This window comes from Anas platyrhynchos, chromosome 1 (genome assembly GCF_047663525.1).
Source record: "Anas platyrhynchos isolate ZD024472 breed Pekin duck chromosome 1, IASCAAS_PekinDuck_T2T, whole genome shotgun sequence".
Classification (NCBI taxonomy): Eukaryota; Metazoa; Chordata; class Aves; order Anseriformes; family Anatidae; genus Anas; species Anas platyrhynchos.
This window is the reverse complement of record NC_092587.1, coordinates 113,030,964-113,051,642: the sequence shown is the minus strand read 5'-3', so window position 1 is coordinate 113,051,642 and position 20,679 is coordinate 113,030,964. Positions and strand designations below refer to the sequence as shown.

At 40.8% G+C, this 20,679-nt stretch overlaps 1 protein-coding gene across 11 annotated transcripts in view; it reads right to left on the bottom strand.

Moving 5' to 3' along the window:
• Positions 1 to 18,345: 18,345 nt before the first annotated feature.
• Positions 18,346 to 20,679, bottom strand: part of KCNJ15 (potassium inwardly rectifying channel subfamily J member 15) — a 37,150-nt gene continuing 34,816 nt past the window's right edge. For all 11 annotated transcript variants that reach the window (XM_072026984.1, XM_021268367.4, XM_072026990.1 and 8 more), the window contains exon 2: positions 18,346 to 20,465. In XM_072026984.1, coding sequence (XP_071883085.1) covers positions 19,322 to 20,449 — 1,128 coding nt within the window. In that variant the 5' untranslated portion in view covers positions 20,450 to 20,465 and the 3' untranslated portion in view covers positions 18,346 to 19,321. The remainder of the gene's footprint in view (positions 20,466 to 20,679) is intronic.

The following is a 20,679-nucleotide window of genomic DNA, read 5'->3' as shown; positions in this document are numbered from 1 at the left end:
GACCCTCGGTTCTGCCAGTGCCCATGCTGTGCTTAGAGGGTCACAGTCCCAGTGGGATTTTTTTATTTTTTTATTTTTTTTCTGAGCCACCATTACTGCATCAAAGATCATGCGTTTCTCATTGTGTGTGTGTGAGAATTGCTTCTCCATCCATGCCCTCTGCAGCTGTCTTATTTAGCTTTTCCTGTTGACTGGAGGTTTGATTCCACTCTAGAGAAAAAATAAAAACACCAGAAATGCCTCTGTGTGAATCTCACCTATTCTCTTCTTCAGGTTAATGGAAATAGTTCTGTGGATTTAGCAAACAGTGCTGTCCAGGCTGTTCTACTAGCCAGAGATTTTTTATTTTTTTATTTTTGTTTATACAGCTTTTGTCCTCCCAGAAGTTGCACATGATTCCAGGAGTATTTTAAATCATATGATTATTATATGATGCATGTGGTTTGTTCTTTCTTTCCCAGAAGAAAAAAAAATACTTCTGTAATTTTGTGCTTTGATTTAGTGTTTTCAGCATTTTTAGGAAGAACTTTTTTCTGGGTATCCTTATTCCCACATGCTTATATTAGAGGTCTCAGTGATTGAGGTAGTCCACCGTTACTTTGGGCAGATCATTTCATGGTCTAGGACCAGCTTCCAAAATGACCTTTTCTTCCATACAGAAGAACATTATATTTCTAGGGGGCCATTACTGGCAGCAGAGAAGCTGTCCTCCATCTCAAAGCTAGAGACAGTCTTTCAGAAATGCTGGGCTCAGGCCTGTGACATGTCTATGGCAGCTGGCATGGCCAAGCAGAGTACAAATGACCAAGTCACAAAAGAATGGAAACTCCTAGACAACTGGAGTGGAACAAAAATTCTATTTATTGGAACCATCTCACAGTGTGTTACACACACAGAGGACCCAGGAGCTTCCTAAAGTTATGAGTTAAATGAGTCTGCTGCAGTTCAGCTTTAGTCCCGAGCAGCTGGCAAATAGTTGCAAACTCTTCTACATTCTGCCCTTGGCCCACCAGCCAACTTTGCCCTTCAGTTTGGCATTGGGCCAGATATTGTGCTCTTCCCTGGTTATACCTGCCTGCCTGGTCTGAAGAACAACAATGCTTATCCATCTTTGGGACACCTCAAAGATTTGTTAAGTCAAATGTAAATGTTAAAGAAAAGACAGAGAGCTATCTGGCATCTTTTGTGTTGGGTTAATGTTCCTCTGAGAAATAACAGTGCTCTTGTGAGGACAGAAAGGAAAAGGGTGAGCATATGTGGTGTGTTTGCCCTCCTTTGAATGTGGAGTTGGAATGACAAAGCATACTGGGCCTAGGGCACGTCACTGAATTGCTGCACTCATTTTTCTGTCCTTTTTTTTTTTTTTTTTTTCCAGAACAGCTCAGCCTTCAAAACCCATGAGACTGCAGAGATGGTGCCCGCAGAGCTGAGCCCAGTGTTGTGTGTGCTCTTCATCAGGTCTTCCAGGAGACATTCCTGCCAGGCCTGCCAGCTGAGCAATGCCACCTTCAGCACAGGAAAACAAAGGAAAGCAGACTGTGTTTTTACAGCCCTGTATGTAGCTGTACCACTGCCCAGTGCAGTAAGCGTGTGGCTTACCAGTGAGCTGTGTGCACTTTGGACAAGGATCAATGCCCAGGGTCACAGCCCTTATTCTTCATGCATGCATGAAAGATGTGTCGCCCTCCATCAGCTGGCATATGCCCAGTGGTACAGAACCTTTCTAGGACAATCAAAACATGCTTTTAAAGGATCTGCCTATTTACGTAGTAAAACCAGATCACATTATCATAGCTCCTATCAAAGTCCAGGGAATATGTCCATAGAGCAGCCTGGCTTGGCCTTTAAACAGGAGACATCTTACAAAATCAAACAATGCCACGAAGGCAGAGCCACTTGTAAATAATTTATTTTACTTTGGTAACAATGGGAAAGGAGAGAGCAGAGCAGGAAAGGAAAGGGTACCTGTGTCTGCAGCCAGCAGCTTAGCAGCCATCAAGATTGGTATCAGCCCTGGAAAAATACCTGAGTAGGGATCAGAGAAAAAGTTGACAGCGACTGTACTTTGTGTGCAATCTGCCATAACAAAAGGGGGTGTAAATGCCTTCCAAAGTAAACAGCAAACCTTCTCTCTTTAGAGACACAGAGCCATGAGATGGGTGATGGCAGCAGCTCTCATAATCATAGCTGGGGTGGGTGGTGAGGAGCACAGGGCAGTGGGGAAAGTTGTACTCCTGCTGAGGACCAGCTGCAGCCAACATCTTCACCCACACTCGCCAAATCTCTTTTACCTGCCCTGACCCCCCAGCTCTCCCTGTGCCAGGGAAGGGGAACCCCTAGTCCTGTTGGATGCAGTTTGAGGTACTTTCTGTATAGCCCATGTTGCTCTGGTCAGCCACCCTGATTTCAGTTCCACTGGGGCAATGAGGTGCTCTTCAACAACAGGTACAGCTGATGCAAAGCCAATGACTTGTATTTAAATTAATTCCACTGCAAAGAAAATAAGAAACAAAAAACTTGAATCTAGACCCTTCTTAATGCTTAACCATTCCCTGTTCCTGGAAGGGTCTATGTCCCATCGTGGTTCCTTTAAAAAAACAAACCTGCTGCTTACATGTTTTTACCCAGCCTCTTATGTCCCACCAGAAAGGCTTTGGGGCTCTGTAGTCTCCTTTAGATCCTAAAATCAGCTGAAATATAATTTTCAATGCACTGGAGACAAGACCTCTGAACCTAGTTCCTGATTATCTTTTTGTGCAACCTGAAATTGTCTCATCCAGAAAACTAGTGGGTTGCTTCCCTGTTTTCCACAGATCCCTTTAAATTAAAATATATCATATCTGTTCCTGAACCCTGATACAGTTTATGTAGCCTTCTTAACAACCTTCATAAAGTCATTAAGTTTATTAGCTAATAATACATAGTTGGGAGTCATAAAATTTATTTACATTAGATAGTTTAACCAAGTATGTGGAAAGTGATTAAGCACCCCCAGCCTGGATTCTGATAAGGTCCTAAGAATTCCTTAAAATACAGGAAGCTTACTGGCAAATCATTTTTTTTTTTTAATCAAAGTAATATTCCTGCCAGCTCTGAGATATTTCTCCATAATGTGTTGACTTTCAAGAACAGCGTACTTTGTTCCTTTGTTCCCGTCATGCTGCAGTAGGCAAAGCTGTTCACATTTTTTGTTCCTCTTGAACCAAAACAAGTCACTCAAGAGCCACAACTGGCTGATGTCCCAGGCATTGCAGAGAGACCTTTGGAGGCAGAGGGCTACCAAGCCGTGCAGTTGTTCTGCTCATCAGCACTGGTGGCACGTCCCTGTGTTGTGTGTCAGGACAAGTCCTAAAGTCACCTTCAGGTCACAATTCACCTGCTGGGGTCTGTGCTGCTGAAGCATGCCCAGGTGAGAGACAGATCAGAGCCCCCTGGCAGCTCACCTGGTGTCAGGTCACTTTGGGTGACTCTCTGAGTGCCGCTGCTCTCATTTTTTCTCTCTTGGTTGAAAGGAAGGTTTTGCGATTAAAGCAGCTGCCTGGAAATCAGTGTCTTGGTTCAGTGTTGAGCTCTGCCACAGACTTCCTGAGATAGCGTGGGAAAGTCGCTTCATCTCTCTGTGCTGCACAGTGTCTGGCTGAGCATGGGGGAGGGAAAGATAATCTCTCATTTCTTCCTCCCTTTGTTCATCTTGTCCTTTAAGACTGTAGCTTCTGAGGATAATGATTGTTTCTCATAATCTGAATGAGTACCCAGGGTTTAGTCAGCGCCTGTAGACATTACTCTCATATGGACAATGAATAGTAATAAATGAAATTGATGTCTCTGGTTACAAACTAAAAGGATGCGAAGTAAATGTCATGTAGCTGAACTCCTGTGTCTGTGGAAACTGCTAGTTTGCTTGGTAATCTGAGCTCCCATGGTAGGTCAACATGGTAACTTCTTTTAACACTAAAAATGTCCCAGTATCTGAGCTCTTCTGAAAACCTCACATCCTACAGTCAAGTGATTATAGTGAAGTCTCAGCTTCCACTGAAAAACAAGTTTTTCTACTTCCAGTGGTCCAAAGAAAATCTTTAAAATATTAAAAAAGCTTCTTAAAAATTCTGAAGAGAAATGGAGAGATGTGGGGGAGTGAGAGTGAGAGTGAGAGTAAGAACAAGAGCAAGCAACCACAAGAGCAAAAAAGAAAAAAAAAGAAATAAAATACATAATAGAAATGCATAAAAGAAATAAAATACATAATTTCCTTTTTTTTTTTTTTTTTTTTTTTTTTTATGTCTCATGATGTTTATGCCACTCTTAAGATCTCTAGTGGCCTGATTCATGGTTTCTGAATGGATATCTTTGGCAACACAGGAATCTCATTTAAGACTTTAAACAATTATATACTCAGCCTCCAAATAAAATGTCTGTGCTTTAACAAATATTGGAGAAATGAAAGGTTTGGCTTCTTTCCCTTTTGGATCAGCAATGGAATGAATGGAAAACTGGTGCAGTGTGCTGCACAGATAAAAGAGCAAACAAAATTATTTCTAGCAATACTGGAGCACATCAGCAAGAAGGATCTGACGCATATTTCATCTGATGCTGCTGGTCTGTGGGCAGGTCTTATTGTTTCTGCCAAAAAGTGTATTTCTCCTATATGAGAGTTGTCACCTCAGGTAGTTTTCAAGACCCCATCTTCTTTTTGAGTGTGCTGTCAGATGTAGTGTTGTAGGATGCTAGAGAAGGAGGTCTCCCAGGATTGAATAAAAAACCCTGAGAGGTGATAAGCATCACCTATGTAGCCTGCTAGTGCAAAATCAAGCTCTAAGAGTAAGCAGCAATGAGTATTTATGATACAAATCTGCCAGCTGGCACAAGTCCCTTAGCCCAATCCCAGTACTGGGCATTGTCTAGATATTGCATGGAGGCTAGAAATCATGGTATCTTTTGAATATCAAGGGCTTTGATCCTCACAAGCAAACCTGTTACAGTGGATACTGTTCAGCATCAGAATAAGAAAATCATAAGGGTTGCAAAGTCTAGATTTAGGGCTTGACTACAAGGTCTTCTGGTCATACCATAGAAATCAGTGGATGTAAAGGGGATACTCTGAGTCCTGCAGGATCTGTGTTCTGCTTCACATATGCCCCAAATCCCAGGACAGCAGCTGTATGCACAAGAATCCTCGTCAGACATCTCCACTTCTCATGTATGAACATGAACTCTGTTTCTGGGTCAGCTTTGAGCCACAAACCAAATCTAAACTTAATCTGGACACAGACTCAGCCCCCTCACCCGTTCAAAACACTCAGGAATTCTAAAGGCAAATTTTGGAATTTTCCATGGTTTGTGATAGTCTCTGTGGAGCTGCGTGTGGGCAAAACAAGCACGAAACAAGGCTACTGAGGGCCAGATGAGTGGAAATAGTTATTTTCTTTGTGGGTAATACCTTGGAAGCCAATGAGGCTGCTCTCTAGGGAAAACATGGGAAATCAATGGCAGAATCTGGCTCCGCGTCTCTAACCTCCTGAAACTACAGGGTTCAGCAAATGTGCAAGACGCAGAGCTAACAGAGAGCACTAGGTGGGCTGCTGCTAGGCCATTGAAGACCTGTTTTCTCCAGACCTCAAAGCTTATGGGAGAAAAAAGAAAGGGACTACTAGAAATTTCTGTTTGAGATTCCCATCCTTCATATTGTACTCCTCTAGAAGAATTTGCCCTGTGAGCGTCCGCCAAAGTGCAACGAACTATTCAAAGTGGATAAAAGCTCTGGGTTATTCAAAGGGCCCACACAAAAGGCTTAGCCAACACCCTAAAATCAGCAATTATATTTGATCCCTACTTGGTAGGCTGTGTGACTGGTTACATGGGCACAGGGCTGCCTCCTTGCCCAGGAATGCCTGTTACCCCATGAATCCTCATCTGTTTGCATTCCAAATGCCACTTATACTTTTTTTTTTTTTTCATGAACCTATTTTGCAAAATTGTCAAACTTCAGACATGCAAAAAAACCAGCAGTGGAACTGGTTTGTGAAGCACTAGGCAAGTTTGCCTAGCAACTGCTTCAGATATATATTGCACTTAGAGAGCACAAATGTTAGAATTCCTTGGCTGCTTTCTGGAGTCCTGGGTCTTTTCCTTGGCTTCAGATCTGGATCAGACCAGAACTGCTGGGGAGAGATTTTCCTTTATCAGCTACTTTACAGATAATTTACTAGCAGTCCAAGCTGCATATTTACTTTGAAAAGCAGAAACTTCATCTTTCAGATAAGATTACTCCCCTTCAAGTAAATACTGGGCAGAACACAAGGAAAGGATGAAAACTGAAAAAGAAAAAGGAAAAGGAAAAAGAAGAAAAGCAAAAGAAAACCGAAAAGGAAAGGAAATGGTTGATTAGGTTATTAGATTGTTAGCTCAGGTTGAAGTACCTTCAAAACTGGTTGGAAAGGAGATTAGAGAAGGAAAAAGTTCATGACTCTAAGACCAAGTGCAATGCTCTACACTGGTTTGGAATCCTTGCTGCATTCACCTGCCAAGCTCAGTATTTTTAGGGACACTAAACACTGAAAGGTAATTCAGAAAGAGTCAGGAAAGCTAGTGTAAATACTATCCAGCTAAATGGCTGGGTAAGTACCACTAAGTGGCTCTTCAGTGTAGCCGAAACTCTTCAACAGAAAACTTAAAGCCCTGTCTACAAGCCTCCTCTCTGGAGGGTATACTGCAGTACAGGGCAGGTGCCAGGCTTATGCATGGATCCTGTTAAGAAGTTTTTGGAGGAACAAGCTTTTCTAACAAGCTCTGTTGGAGAGGATGCCATGGGAGGCATGCCAGGGTTTGGAACCTGCAAGAGAAACAGAGCAATGATGAGCTGCATCAGCTGCAAACCTGGGTGCCATGTTTCCATGTGGTGCTTGGCTACCCTGGTGACAGACACGTTATAAATACCTCAAGACAGACCCATTTTGGAGGGGTGTCTGCAGCTGTGAGGAAGCTGCAGATCAGAAATTCCAACTGACTGGTCACAGGCACGAAAGATATTTCCCAGTGCCACTCCATGCTTGGCGGGCTTTTCTTAAACAAATGAGACTTCACCAGTCTCATTTAATCACAGTTAGCAAGGCTTGTGAGGGCTGCATTGAGCCTGAAAACTAATTGCTGACGTTGTCAAAGCCTATATAATGTAATGCTTGCCCTTGGAACAAAATAACAAGGCTAGGAGAAAGCTGATTGTGGCTGAAGAGGTAAAGGCTTGAATTGGCTGTTTAATGGAATCACTGGGGGCCAGCAGCAACAGCCCACACGTGCACTGAGCCAGTAAGCCACACAGACCAAAATTGCTTGGAGGGCTTATGTCACCCATGAACATCACTCAGCAGAAGACTGCAGACAGGATTAAATCACTAGTACAACCTCAACTTATATTTGGGGAGACTACATTCACATTGAAGAGCACACTTTAAAATTACATTTAACATTTGGTACAATATCTGAACAATCCCCACCCATTTGTTCTTGTCCTTTGCACTTCTGAACAAGTGACCATCACACAACCTACAGTGACCACCTCACAGGGCAGAGAGATATTAACAGAACTCTTCACCACACAGGTGAGCCAGATTTTATCATGATTTATAATTCTCCCGTAAGTCTATCCTTTTCAGGATAGACTGATATTATGACAAATGTAATCATGAAGACTCTTGTAGTCCAAAAGCATTTCTATTTTTGAAAGGTAAGCATTTATAGTTCTGACATTTTAGCTAACTCTGTTCCAAGCACTACAAGGTGCAGAAAAAAATCAAGGCTTTGTTCCTGTTCAAACAATAGGAAGTACAGGAAATGATGCAAAACCACACTGGAGCATAAGTATTCCTCCTCATGAAGGCATGAATGAGAAATCACCAGGCTGAATCATTTCTGTCTGATAAATGACTGTGTTAATTAAACATAATCACTCTAGCATAGCTCCTTATACAGCTCTTAAATTGTTACCAGTATACTAATGATCACATTTACAGAAAGTAATTGGGATACCTTTTTATTAACATTATTAGAGATTTCCACCCATCACTAACTTGTTCCTTCCACCACCACAGATCCCTCAGATTTGCCAAATGCCAGATTAACTATTTATGGGGCTGCTGTCTGCCTAAAGGGGAAGAAATATCCAGAGTGGACTGGGGAGCAGGTGTAATAGGGATTTTTAATAGGGTTTTTCCTCTTTGTTGATCACTGGTGGTGTTTATAATTAACAAACAAAAATGAAATAGTGAAATATTCATTTGCTTCCCCATAAATGCCATTTTTCTCCACTATCACAAAATTCCTCCTGCCCAGACTGATATTAACAAAAGGCCTGTAAGTGCTCTTGGGGCCCTGAATCCACCCACTACCTCCCTTTTCCAACATGTAATGTATATTTTTTTCATATATGTTTTATGCACTCATAAAAAGCTCTAACCCACTTGACATCTGTTATCTGGATTAAGGCTTTTCATTCCTCTGGCCAAAAAGGGATGGAAATCTGTGGAGCATTTCATTTGCCACAATCCACACATGATGGCTATTTGTCAGGTTGCTAGTATGAACAAACCCAGAAAAAAAATAAAAGTAATAATAAAAAAAATCAGTCATTCTAGGGACTCAAATACAAATCAAAATAAAACAAAACAAAACAAAACAGAGAAGTCCTTCTATATAATGCTCTCCTATATATTTTTTTTGTCTGTGTGATCTTGCAATCATAAATGTTGTTGTTACAGCCCACATGTCTTGCTTGCTTGAATAACTGAGCAAGGGATTTATCACCAAGACCTTCTAGAAGATAGAAGACAAAATATAATGTTTTGTAGGTCTCCTCTGACTTTAAATATCTGAACTGAAAATGGTCAGTATTGAGCCAACTCAAAATCACTGCTACATTTACTAGAACCAGTAATGTCCAAAGTTGTTTCCGCCCTGCTCTTTTACAAGTCATGTGATTTCATTTCTCCTCTATCAGCACTGTAGTAAATGAGAACCAGACTCGTAATCATACAATCAATTTTATTATATTGCTACTGTGTGAAAAGGAAGGCTTCAAAGATTAAACAGCATTTTAGATAAGGAGGCTGAACGTGTAAGCAAACCATGACTGCTTCAACAACGGCAAAGAGAGAACATTTAAATAAATGATTGTGGAAAAGAACAATCTTACATAGTCAAAAAGTAATTGGGTGCATAACATGGCTGATATGCTCATGGCCATGAAAATTTAATTTACACTCTGAACCACTGAATGAATTATGCAGCCTCCGATCCTTGCAGAACAAAGTTTATAGGCCAGATTCACTGTTGGCACAAGCAAACAGAGTTACATTGGCTTCCATGGTGTTGTCATCATTTGTTCCAGCAGTGAGCTTGGCTTGCCGTCCCTGCAGTGCAGATCCAGAGAGAGTCCTTTCAAGTCAATGGAAAGGGCCCTTGACTTCAAGGGACTTTGGATCATGCCTGATGTACCATGTGTTTTTCCAACTGGATTAGTTATACTGCAGAGCACCATGTACATACACATTCAGTGTCATGACACGTACTGACCCAGGAGTAGGACTGGCAATGCATCCCTAGCAGTGAGTACTCTATTTCTGTATCCTAGGGCTGCATTTGGAGCTGGTCTCTTCACAGAATATTTCCAAGTAGTGCCCAGCCCCTCTGTTTGCTTGCAGTTTAATTCCTTCCAGCATTTTATCCCATCACCTCAGCACATTGCTCTGTAGTAGCTGCCTGAAAATTGAGGCTGTTTTAGATGAAGCTTCACTGGAAAAGATGTGGTTATAGTCTTACATATCCATAACCAGCTGTCTGCTCTCTAACCCTAGCTGTGAAGATAATTTTCCTAAGAAAGCTCTCTGGCAGAAGTTAGGCAGGAGAAGAATGACAGAGAGCATGATCATGCATTTTAACCATGGGTTAGTAGTGTTTAGTTGCAGAGCTTGCTCTTGTCAAATGCTGTCAAACCTGGGTGGGGAAGGTACATGCGAGCCATGCAATGACTCCAAACATCACATAACTGAAGAAATGCAGAGGTCCAAGAAGTCCAATGAAGCACAAAGTGCTTCCCAATGACTTGGTGGGGCATCTCAGATCACATCTCTGGACAAGTTCAGGATACATCACTGGGTGGCTCATTCTAGTCCTGGAGACCAAGCCACAAGCCTCAGCACCTGCAGTCCACCTACCCTATTGGCAGGCTGAGAGAGGTAGTTTTTATTTGTCCGTCTCAGCACAACAAATATGTGTGAGAGAAGTAAGCCAAGGAGAGAGAGAGACTGAGTAGACATAGAGAAAAATGACAAGAGAGGGTATGCTAACAGGCACGCGTGGCCGCACAGTTTGATCAAAAGAACTGAAAAGAATAAAAAATTTGCTGGAAACAGCAGTGTTTATCTTGATGGATGAATATCAGTGTGAACTTCAACTATCTCCTGGGTGATAAGAGGATATGATAGAAAATCTGACATATGCTATGTCTCAGGGAGCATCATATGTATTAAAAAGATTTACATACCTAATGTGACCTAATTGCAATTGAAACTGAATTTCAGCCTGAACTAACTAAAACTCAAGTCTCCATCTTCCACACCTGGCACTGACATTCTGGGTTATCCTTTCAATTTTGCTATTCTGTACCTCAGTTTCCCAGCTACAGAGAAGAATGACAGTAGATCATGCTGGATGTTTTAATAAGGAACTAAACAACCTCCTTCTCTAAAACAGAGCAAAAGCAAAATAGGTAGTCACTACTATTCAGCAACCGTATTCAAGTATGACATGGACACTTGGTAATGGGATGTTGATCTGAGATTGCAGGTTTAAAATAGACCCTTTCAGAATATGAAAATCCATAGATGAACTTGTGAAACACCAGTTCTATAACTGATCATGGATTAGCAATGAAATCTAAGTTCAAATTCCAGTTAAAAATCTAAATTTATGGTTATAAAGTATAATGTTTAAATAAACCTGAATCTGACACTAACTTATCATTGCAAAACAAAATTAGAGCTGGCCACGGTTCTTGTGGGTTAGCATGAAACTACTGGAAGTTTAAAGCTTTTTCATGTTTTGTCACAATCTCGATAATGGGCTTATTATGGGGGGTTGTAAAATTTCATTACAGCACATTCATTTCTTGAACAAAATGAGACTCATTTTTCCAGTGGAAATAGCCTGGTCTTCATGATGCTCCTCTTTGCGCCAGAGAAAAGGTTCAGCTGGCTTCTTGGATCAGCTTTATGGCCTCTTTGCAACGCCAGAATGCTGCAGAAAGGTGAAGTATGGAGCCAAGAATTTGGCCTCTGGATTTCAGTGACATTAACACCCAGAAAGAATTCCTGGGAAGGACTACTTCCATGAGTGAAACTGGAGCCATTCCTCACAGTCTGGGACTTGTCTGCACATGAGAATAAATGCATCTGGAATAAGAGAAGCTGTAAATTTAAAATGGGAGTGTGGTAAAATGGAGTAAGTCATGTGGCAATGTGATTATTTCTTTTTGCTTTCTGATGGAAGTGGTCATGAAAGACAGTTAAGTTGATGCAGGGAAAGACACTCACATTTCAGTCTCCCAGCATCCACGTGTACTATTGTTCTGGACGGAGTTACTTGGAGCTGTTAAATGACTGTGCTGGAATAACTCCTCCATGTGTAGACAGGCCCTCTTTTTCTATAGAACTGGGAGTAGTCTATCCAGGAATAAATTCAGCTAGGTTTTCCTCATAGAACTAAAGATCTGCCTGGGTGTGCAAGTTTAGTATAAATATAATTGCCAGGATCAAGCAATCAGTGCTTCATAACTAAATGCTTTGCAGCCTGCTAAATATTTTCAAAATATCATCTGAAAGATTCAATCATTTTTGCCTGGATCACTGCTTGTAAATGTCTTATTACCCCAAATAAATTTTGAGCCACTGTTCTACCTTTTAAGGAATTTGACTGAAGGAGAAAAGATCAGCTGTTTTATTTATCCAGGTATAGGTCAAAATATGGTTTAGGGCAATTTTCTAGGGGAAAGAAGGAAGGAAGGAAAAGGAGAAGGAAAGAAGGAGGAAAGAGAGAAGGAAGGAAGGAAAGGAAAGGAAAGGAAAGGAAAGGAAAGGAAAGGAAAGGAAAGGAAAGGAAAGGAAAGGAAAGGAAAGGAAAGGAAAGGAAAGGAAAGGAAAGGAAAGGAAAGGAAAGGAAAGGAAAGGAAAGGAAAGGAAAGGAAAGGAAAGGAAAGGAAAGGAAAGGAAAGGAAAGGAAAGGAAAGGAAAGGAAAGGAAAGGAAAGGAAAGGAAAGGAAAGGAAAGGAAAGGAAAGGAAAGGAAAGGAAAGGAAAGGAAAGGAAAGGAAAGGGTGCTTTACATTTAGATGCAGCTAATTTGAAGAGAAAAGTGAGTCTCAGTTCTGAAGCATTAAATGTTCAGAGATGGTGTTTATCTGTTCCTCTCTTTCTTGCCTGTCATTTGGTAAACATTTCCCTATTTTTTTTGCCAGCCATAAGCTGTCACAATATGCACGCAATTCTTCCACTTTTATAGATGCTTTGTGTTCATACAGAGCTGGTAGGGATGTAGTTTATTATTCACTGCTGTTTCTGGGCACTAGATTTGCAGGATAGATCCTCTCAAAATGAATTCACAGAATGTGGGGGGGGGGGGGGAAAGGGGGTGTAGAGAGAAACGTGGGGACCTCACTTAAAATTATGCTTAACCATTCTGACCTCCCCTGGGTGCCTAGCAGTCCTGTTTCAGGGCTAAAGTGAGATAGCAATTCTGTCACATGAATATTAGTCAGACACACTTTGGAAATGAACATTGCCTATACCTTTGTTTTGCACAGGAAAGCAGCTATATATCTAAAGCTTTACATAAAAACCTTCTCTGACTTGCAACAAGAATCTTTCACAGGCTACTAAAATTTGCCTACCATCAGGGTAGCATTTTCAATAACTTTCTTCTGAAAATAACAATCTGTTTTTTTCCAATAACTAGCAAGATTGGCCATTTAGCATGATTCACCTAATTCATTCCAGATTTTGGACTTTGGTATTTATTTTGAGATATTTCTTATTTTGGAGCAGAGTGAAGGGTACATTTCACAGACCATTTTACCAATTTCATTGGGTAAGGAATGAATAACAATTCCCTAACTTGAGAATTGTTGTTTAACCACAGCTGTTAAGTGAAATCTTACTCTGCTTATGATTCAAGTACATGTCTTTGTTGTAAAGGAAAAATAAATAATTGTAATCCTAACCAGCACCAGATAATTAGATGCTTAATATGAGCAGGAGAAGGGAAAAGACATTGAAATAGATCTATGGAAGGTGAACAATTTGTAATGCAAAAACAATTAATGAGTACTGGAGTCATTTGACCCCATTAAATCTTTTCCTCAAATACCTCGTCCCTTTTTAACAAAGAATAAATCAGATGACTGTGTTTTACTTCAAGATTGGTGTTTTCCCAAGAAAGCCCAGGTATACAGTGATGGTGGCTGAAGACAGCTCTGAGATGATGACCCCATCAGACAGTTTTGGTGTGATGAAAGTCATCAAAACAGAGCACACATCTTGTACCCCCACAGTCCAGGATCTTAACATCAGCTTATCTCCACGTGCTGGTTTTGGTGTCATCAGAGCCTGCCACACATTTGAATCTCAGCTGGAGCCACAGTAGTGCCACTCACTTCTCCATTCTGCTGTTGGTCCTGAGGATGCTGATCCTAAGCAAAGAAGCAGAGCAGGCAGGTAGAGCAGCAGTCTTAGTTCCATGCAAAAGATTCAAGACAATGTGGCTGTCAGAGTCATAAATCCTGTGTCCTAAAGAGTTTTCCTCTCCTCAATACCATTAATGTCAGTTATCATGTCATATTTTTTCTGGATAAACATTTAAAGGGGATAGTAAAGAAGGAATGAATTTGATACTTATGTGGTATAGCAAGGTGCACAGCGATCAGTGTACAATTTACTGTTATGAGGAGATGCAAAACACATATGTGCACTGTGCTACTTGTGGAATTACATTGTTTTGCTGTGTGTACTATGTGCTAACAGGACAGGACAGCTCTGAACAGTCTTTGCTGAGAGAATATATGACATTCTGGAAGGACTCCAAAAGCCCTTTCAAGCCATTTAGGTACAGGATGTTCAACCAGTACCTATTGCATTGAAAGGGCTCTGCTCTGGTAATCTAATATTTGAAGAGAGTATCTGCTGGAGGCTGAGCAGCCAAGTTAGGAAAACATTCCATTATTTATGTAATCCCAGCAACACAGGGGTGACTGGGACATGACCGTTTTGCAGCCAGTGTATGTAAGCAAGAGCTACAGCATACACTATGCCTTTTCAAGCTTCCCTACATTATGGATTTGATAGAATCATCACAGAGTCTTACCTGTTCTCTTGCAAGATCAGACTAACACTGAGCAAACAAAACACCTTCAGAAGTCATCAGGAACTTTTGTTCAAACACAAAACCCGCATTCACTTTTCCCAGTCCCTTGTGTCACCTCAGCAAACTGGAGAGGTGGGTTTTTTGTTGGTTTGGTTTGGTTTGTTGTTTTTTCACCTGCTATCCTATGGAAGTGGCAAATATTTGGTTGTACTGGTGAGTGTGACTGTGCATAAGTGTTTGGTGTTTCTTTTCTTTCTGTTTTTCCATTCTGCATTTTCCTACTTCTGTCTTTAAGACCTAATAGCTATTTGCCCTGCTACCTCTATTCAGAAAATAGGAGAACCACGTTTTTCCAGAGACCTTTATTCCACATCTTCTCCCCCTGTCATATTTTTGGCTTTCCACAAACACTAGCATCATTTTGGAAGATGAAATGAAATGCTTGTGAAGAATGGTGGATCTGACTCTGGTATAGTCAGCCTGCAGTCTCTAAGGGTTCATTTTTTTCCCTTTCTAAATCACTGCAAGGAAGCAGCAGAAGTGAAATTATGTGTCTTCAATCACCTACTTCCACAGAAAGAAAGAAAGAAAAAAAAAAAAAAAAAAGAAACATTGAAGTATTGAAGCCACAGCCAAAGCAAATAATTCAGAAACAGCCCATGAGCTGAAATATGTTCCTATTCAGATGTGGTCTGTACAAGTTCAAATAATTAAAGTGACTCTAAAAATGATGTTCTGTTCCCTAATAACACATGAGCAAAAGAAATATAAACATATTGTATTCCTCAGTAAATTAATATATGTATAAATTTAACTTACCATGAGTATTTTCTTCTAAATGATACAGTGTCTGGAATGAAGGGTGTGCCCATGCTCTTAGGGCACACAGAGCATGGGTCTCTACCACTTTCTTTAGGTCCTGAAAGTTTAGATTCAGGTCACTTTCTTTAGGTCCCAAAAGTTTAGGTTCAGGTTTAATTTGGACTTGTTTATAGAGTTAGTACATTTGAGAAGCTAGCATAATCATCCAGCTCAGCAGATCCCAAAGCAATATCTACAGTTTGTGAGACAGGGAGAGCAATGAGAAGATGCTGCTGGCTCTGTAGGGATCTGCCCTACTGGAGCTGTGGGTGCTCTACCCACGAAGCCATAGAAACAAGCAACCAGAAGACATGAAGGCTCTCACGCCCTCAATCACCAAGTGGGCAGAAAAGCCTTTACTTATGTGTAAGGCAGTTTTATGATGACCATGGTAGTTTTGCTTTTTGGTTCTCCATCCTTTTAGTCCTCAGCTGAGGTAAATCACCACAGTGGTCCTTACACAACTGGAAGAACTGACCACAGGCAGTGAGAGGTGGTGGTTTTGTTGGTGATTTATATCAGATCCATGTTACGACATTTCTCTATGGCAGTTCAGTACTCTGCAGCTAAACATGTTGTGCCAAGGTAGTTTCTGCTCTGTCCTTAATTTTAGATAGGGCAATGGAAATTAAGCTTACATGAAAGCAAGAAAGAGAAGTGCAGCTCATTGCAGAGTAAGACAGTGTTCTGAAGCTGCAGTGAATGACAGTGTATATCACATACTATATATGTGATACTATTGCAGTCTCTCACTACCTGTTGGATTCACGTTATCAAAAGTTTCTCTTCTCTTCTCTTCTCTTCTCTTCTCTTCTCTTCTCTTCTCTTCTCTTCTCTTCTCTTCTCTTCTCTTCTCTTCTCTTCTCTTCTCTTCTCTTCTCTTCTCTTCTCTTCTCTTCTCTTCTCTTCTCTTCTCTTCTCTTCTCTTCTCTTTTCTCTTCTCTTCTCTCTTCCTTTCCTTTCCTTTCCTTTCCTTTCCTTTCCTTTCCTTTCCTTTCCTTTCCTTCCCTTCCCTTCCCTTCCCTTCCCTTCCCTTCCCTTCCCTTCCCTTCCCTTCCCTTCCCTTCCCTTCCCTTCCCTTCCCTTCCCTTCCCTTCCCTTCCCTTCCCTTCCCTTCCCTTCCCTTCCCTTCCCTTCCCTTCCCTTCCCTTCCCTTCCCTTCCCTTCCCTTCCCTTCCCTTTCCTTTCCTTTCCTTTCCTTTCCTTTCCTTTCCTTTCCTTTCCTTTCCTTTCCTTTCCTTTCCTTTCCTTTCCTTTCCTTTCCTTTCTCCTTTCCATTTTTAATTACAGTTTAGTAGGACTGGAAGTTCAGAGAGAATCACTTCTGTGATGTAATACTTCTTTCCAACACTTTTGCTCATGATGACTATTTCCTTCAGTATAACTTAATGACTGGATCGGACTAGTGATCCCAACAACTGTAGTCTGTGATTGGTGTACACAGGGACATACGTCCCTACCTGCTTCCTTAGGTCAACAAGTTCAAATCCTAAAAAATTACTGCTTTGTATCTGTTTAAGCCTGGAGCAGCCTGGTCTTCTAATTGGCTGCCCCAGAAGTTCCCACACAACTGCATTGCTGCAGCTGGATAGCCACAGGACTTCCTAGATATAATCCAGAAATATGCAGGCTCCTTGGGACTTGACAAATGTGTCCACTGCAGGTTTCAAGACATTAGTGGTTTTTTTTGTTTGTTTGTTTTTTTTTGTTTTGTTTTTAAGATACAACCAAGAAAGTGCAATTTAAAAAAAAAAAAAAAAAAAAAAGTTATTGAAATGGATGGAATGCTCTCCTGGAAGACACAAATTTCCAGGTCTGTTTCCATGGGTGGGGATAGGATGGGGGGGGAGGGGCTCAGTTCAGTTCATCACGTACTCCTGGAGAGGATCCAGCTCACTTGTTGTTGGTGAAATCTGTTCTAAAGTCACTGTTTGGAGAATGACTTTAGGAGTGACTGTGTAACTGTGATCTTACCTAGATAAGAAAGAATTATATATTTGATTGTTGAACTATGGAGTCTAAGATTTGGCAGAAGAAGAGTGAAGATGCCTGCACACTTTCACCTCAGAACATTCCAGAGCAGTGTTATTTGAGTTGTAGGACATGAACCTGAGGTCTACAAAGTGACTACAAAACTTCACTGAATAATCACAGTTCCTGCCAACAAAACAAGCAATCAGACAAAATGAAAGAAAATTGAAAATGAACAATCAATAATTTAAATGTTATCATCTTCTATAGATCGTTGCAAATGAAAACTTGTATGACAGCACTGCACTGTATCACCTGGAAATTCCAAAAATGCTAGGCGGGCCCTGCAATTACAATGATTTGAGAAAACTTGCTTGAATCATGGTAGGTAGGGAACCTTTTTCATTATGGGTTAAGTCTCTCTTTTCAGGCAAGTACCTGGATCTTTGACTTCTCACAAAAAGACAGCTAACCATTTAGGTACAGGAGAGTTTTAAGCCTCTTATTCAGCCTCACCTCTTCCCACCACCTCCCCACACCCCCAGTATTCCCACAGTCTACATTCCCTCCTTGGCATTCACTTTTGGTGCCATGGGTAGGTCTGCACTCAACTTGCCGAGTGCTTCTTTCGGAATCAAACTAAATTCACTTATAGTTTAGCATACTGTATTGCAGATTCCACCAAGCCGTACAGGGCTGCAAAGCTAGGCCCAGTAACAGTAAGTATGATGATAACAAGTTCTTTCATCACTGCAGGCCTTGGTGGCTCTCAGGCCAAGACATGGACCTCAGACCCCAAAATCATACTTAATACAGCTTTTATTTGCCAGAGCTTTAGAGAAGTAAATCCTCTAGAACTCGTGAGGTTTACAAAGTTGTACAAATCAGAAAAAAACAACTAATTCCCATTAAAAAGCTGACCTACACATAACTGGTATGTTATATGGACACCGCTGCTACCTGGTTTGCTCCCCTTTATCTGACCACTGTAGTGATATGATGAGTTCCTTGTTTGTGTGCTGAATGTAGCTGCATATGCCAAGCATTCTGCTCTTTCAACATCTCCAAAGTACCACACCCTCTCCCTGTGCCACAAAGAGATCAGGAGCTGTTCAAATTAAATTCCTTTATTAATGGAATGGTTTTAATAGACCAAAAATGAAATGGATGAAAGGAATGCTTGTCCTTTATGGTTGCCAGAAAAAAGTAAATATTGTCTACAGACATTATACAGCTTTCTTTTAACCAAATTAAATATGGTCTATAGCAAAGCAAGCAATCTGTAGAAATGTATTGTTATGCTGCTGTTATAAACTATTTACATTGAATAAAAAACAGGTGTCTCAAAGTCAGCTTTAACCTTAGTTGATTACTGTTATGATTTTGTGTAGCTTGCCCTCATCTCCCCTTTTTTTGCTATTATACATAAATCAGCCGTTAACAAGGTTTTAAAAAGTGAGCGATCAAAAAACAGGTTGTGTGTAGCAGAAACAGAGGGAGAGCTCCCTTCCCCACCACCCAGCACAACTACTATGTCACCTTCCTTTAAGATTTCAGAAGGAGTTTATCACTTCCCTGCAGGCTTTTCCCACAGTTAACAGTTTGTCTCTCCAATCAACTTATTTTCCATGCCAGAAATTTCCACAAAGGTAATAACTGGTACGAGAATATACATATTTTAAATATACATATTTTAACAGAGCATATTTTCTTTTAGCCGTACGGTGTGCCGTCACTGTGAATGCATTCACAGTAAAACCAAGTCAAATAAATATTTGTAGGAATCAGCACAGTGCATCCAGTTTCACTTTCCAAACAGAAAGTGATGTGTCTGCTTTTAGTGGTGGTATAAAGCAGAGACTTAATACAAATCCAACTTCGCTAAGTCAAGATCATGAACAAAGAAATCCCACCTAATTACAAAATACTTGATTAACAACTCATCCAAACAAAGGGATAGGTTTACTCTACACCAAAGCTATTTTCTGAAAAGGACTTCATTGCTGGCTTTATAACAGACATACAGCACAGAAAGAATGTTTTCTCAGTTTGCAGAAAGGATTAATCAGGATAGTTTGTCCACTCAATCAAACATTACTCTGCTGTAACAACATTGTTCTCAGTTCCCTCTCTCTTTGATCCTCCTGCCTGTATTTCTCCTCTAATTTTTGTTTTTCAGAGTCCATACTATAAAAAGAAGAATCTGTGCTTCTCCTAATCTTCTCAAACTGACTGAAATCTGCAACATACTTTCCATTTGGAGAGAGGGAAACCACAGGCACGAATTCGTAACCCCAGTGGATCTCCTCCGGGATGTAGGAAGTTCTACTTTGACAGACGGCGCTGGTGGACTCCACTGTGGCATTCAGGAGCACCACAAGCTCAAAGTCCTTCTCCTTGAGATTTTGAGGTGTGAGATCTCTTAAAGGGCTGCTTTCATCCAAAATATGGTAGAAAGTTAAAGGCAGAATGAGAAATGGACTTTCTGAAGAGGAGTCAACGTTGAACTTGACACTGGCTTGATTCAGCAGGATTCTCTCCCCTTCTTTGGTTTCATATGTCTGAAGAAGCTTCCCAGACAGCTGACACTGTATCAGAAGGCTCTTCCTCATATTTGCTACTCTGATCACCAGGCAAAGTTCTCCATTGTGTTTAGTAATGACTGCACAGTGGCTGAACTTAATAGTCTCTGCCCTTTTTTTAGGTCTTGCAATTTTGGCCAGAAAGGTACCTGTAATGAAGATTTCAATCAAGGTGGTGATGACCAGTTGGGCCACAAGCAAGAAAATGGCATGTGGACACTCCTCTGTAATGAAACGAAATCCATAGCCAATGGTCGTCTGTGACTCCAGAGAGAAGAGGAATGCCCCCGTAAGAGAGTCTACGTTCTTGACACATGGCTCCCTCTTTGGGGTGAACTTGTTTATTTCTAAATCGCCATGAAGGAATGCAATGGCATAGTAGATAACTCCAAAAAGGAACCAGGTCATAACAAAAGTAGCAGCAAATAAGGTGAGTTTGTACCTCCACTTCATGTCTATAACTGTAGTCCACAAATCTTGAAGGTAGAGTAGGTAAATGCCATCAACTTTGTCTATCCGCACATTGCTGTGACCGCTTTTGGACATCACACGGGGTTTGTGTGCTTTGAGTGCGGTGTCGATGCCTCCGTTAACCAGCGGAACACGGGACATATTAATCTGTGTGGCTTCCATTCTCACTGCTTCAGTCCTAAGGAGAGAAGAACAGAAGACTGTTACTTAAAGAAATCAAAACACATAACTGTTTCTGAAAAGCATTTAAAAATGTTGATGGATAGAAGGTACAAACATAATATAAACACAGCAGTAGTGAAAAAAACAGCTGAAATATAAAGCTACCATCATACAATATCTGACATTACAAATAATTTGATATATATATATACATATTTTTTTTCCCAGAA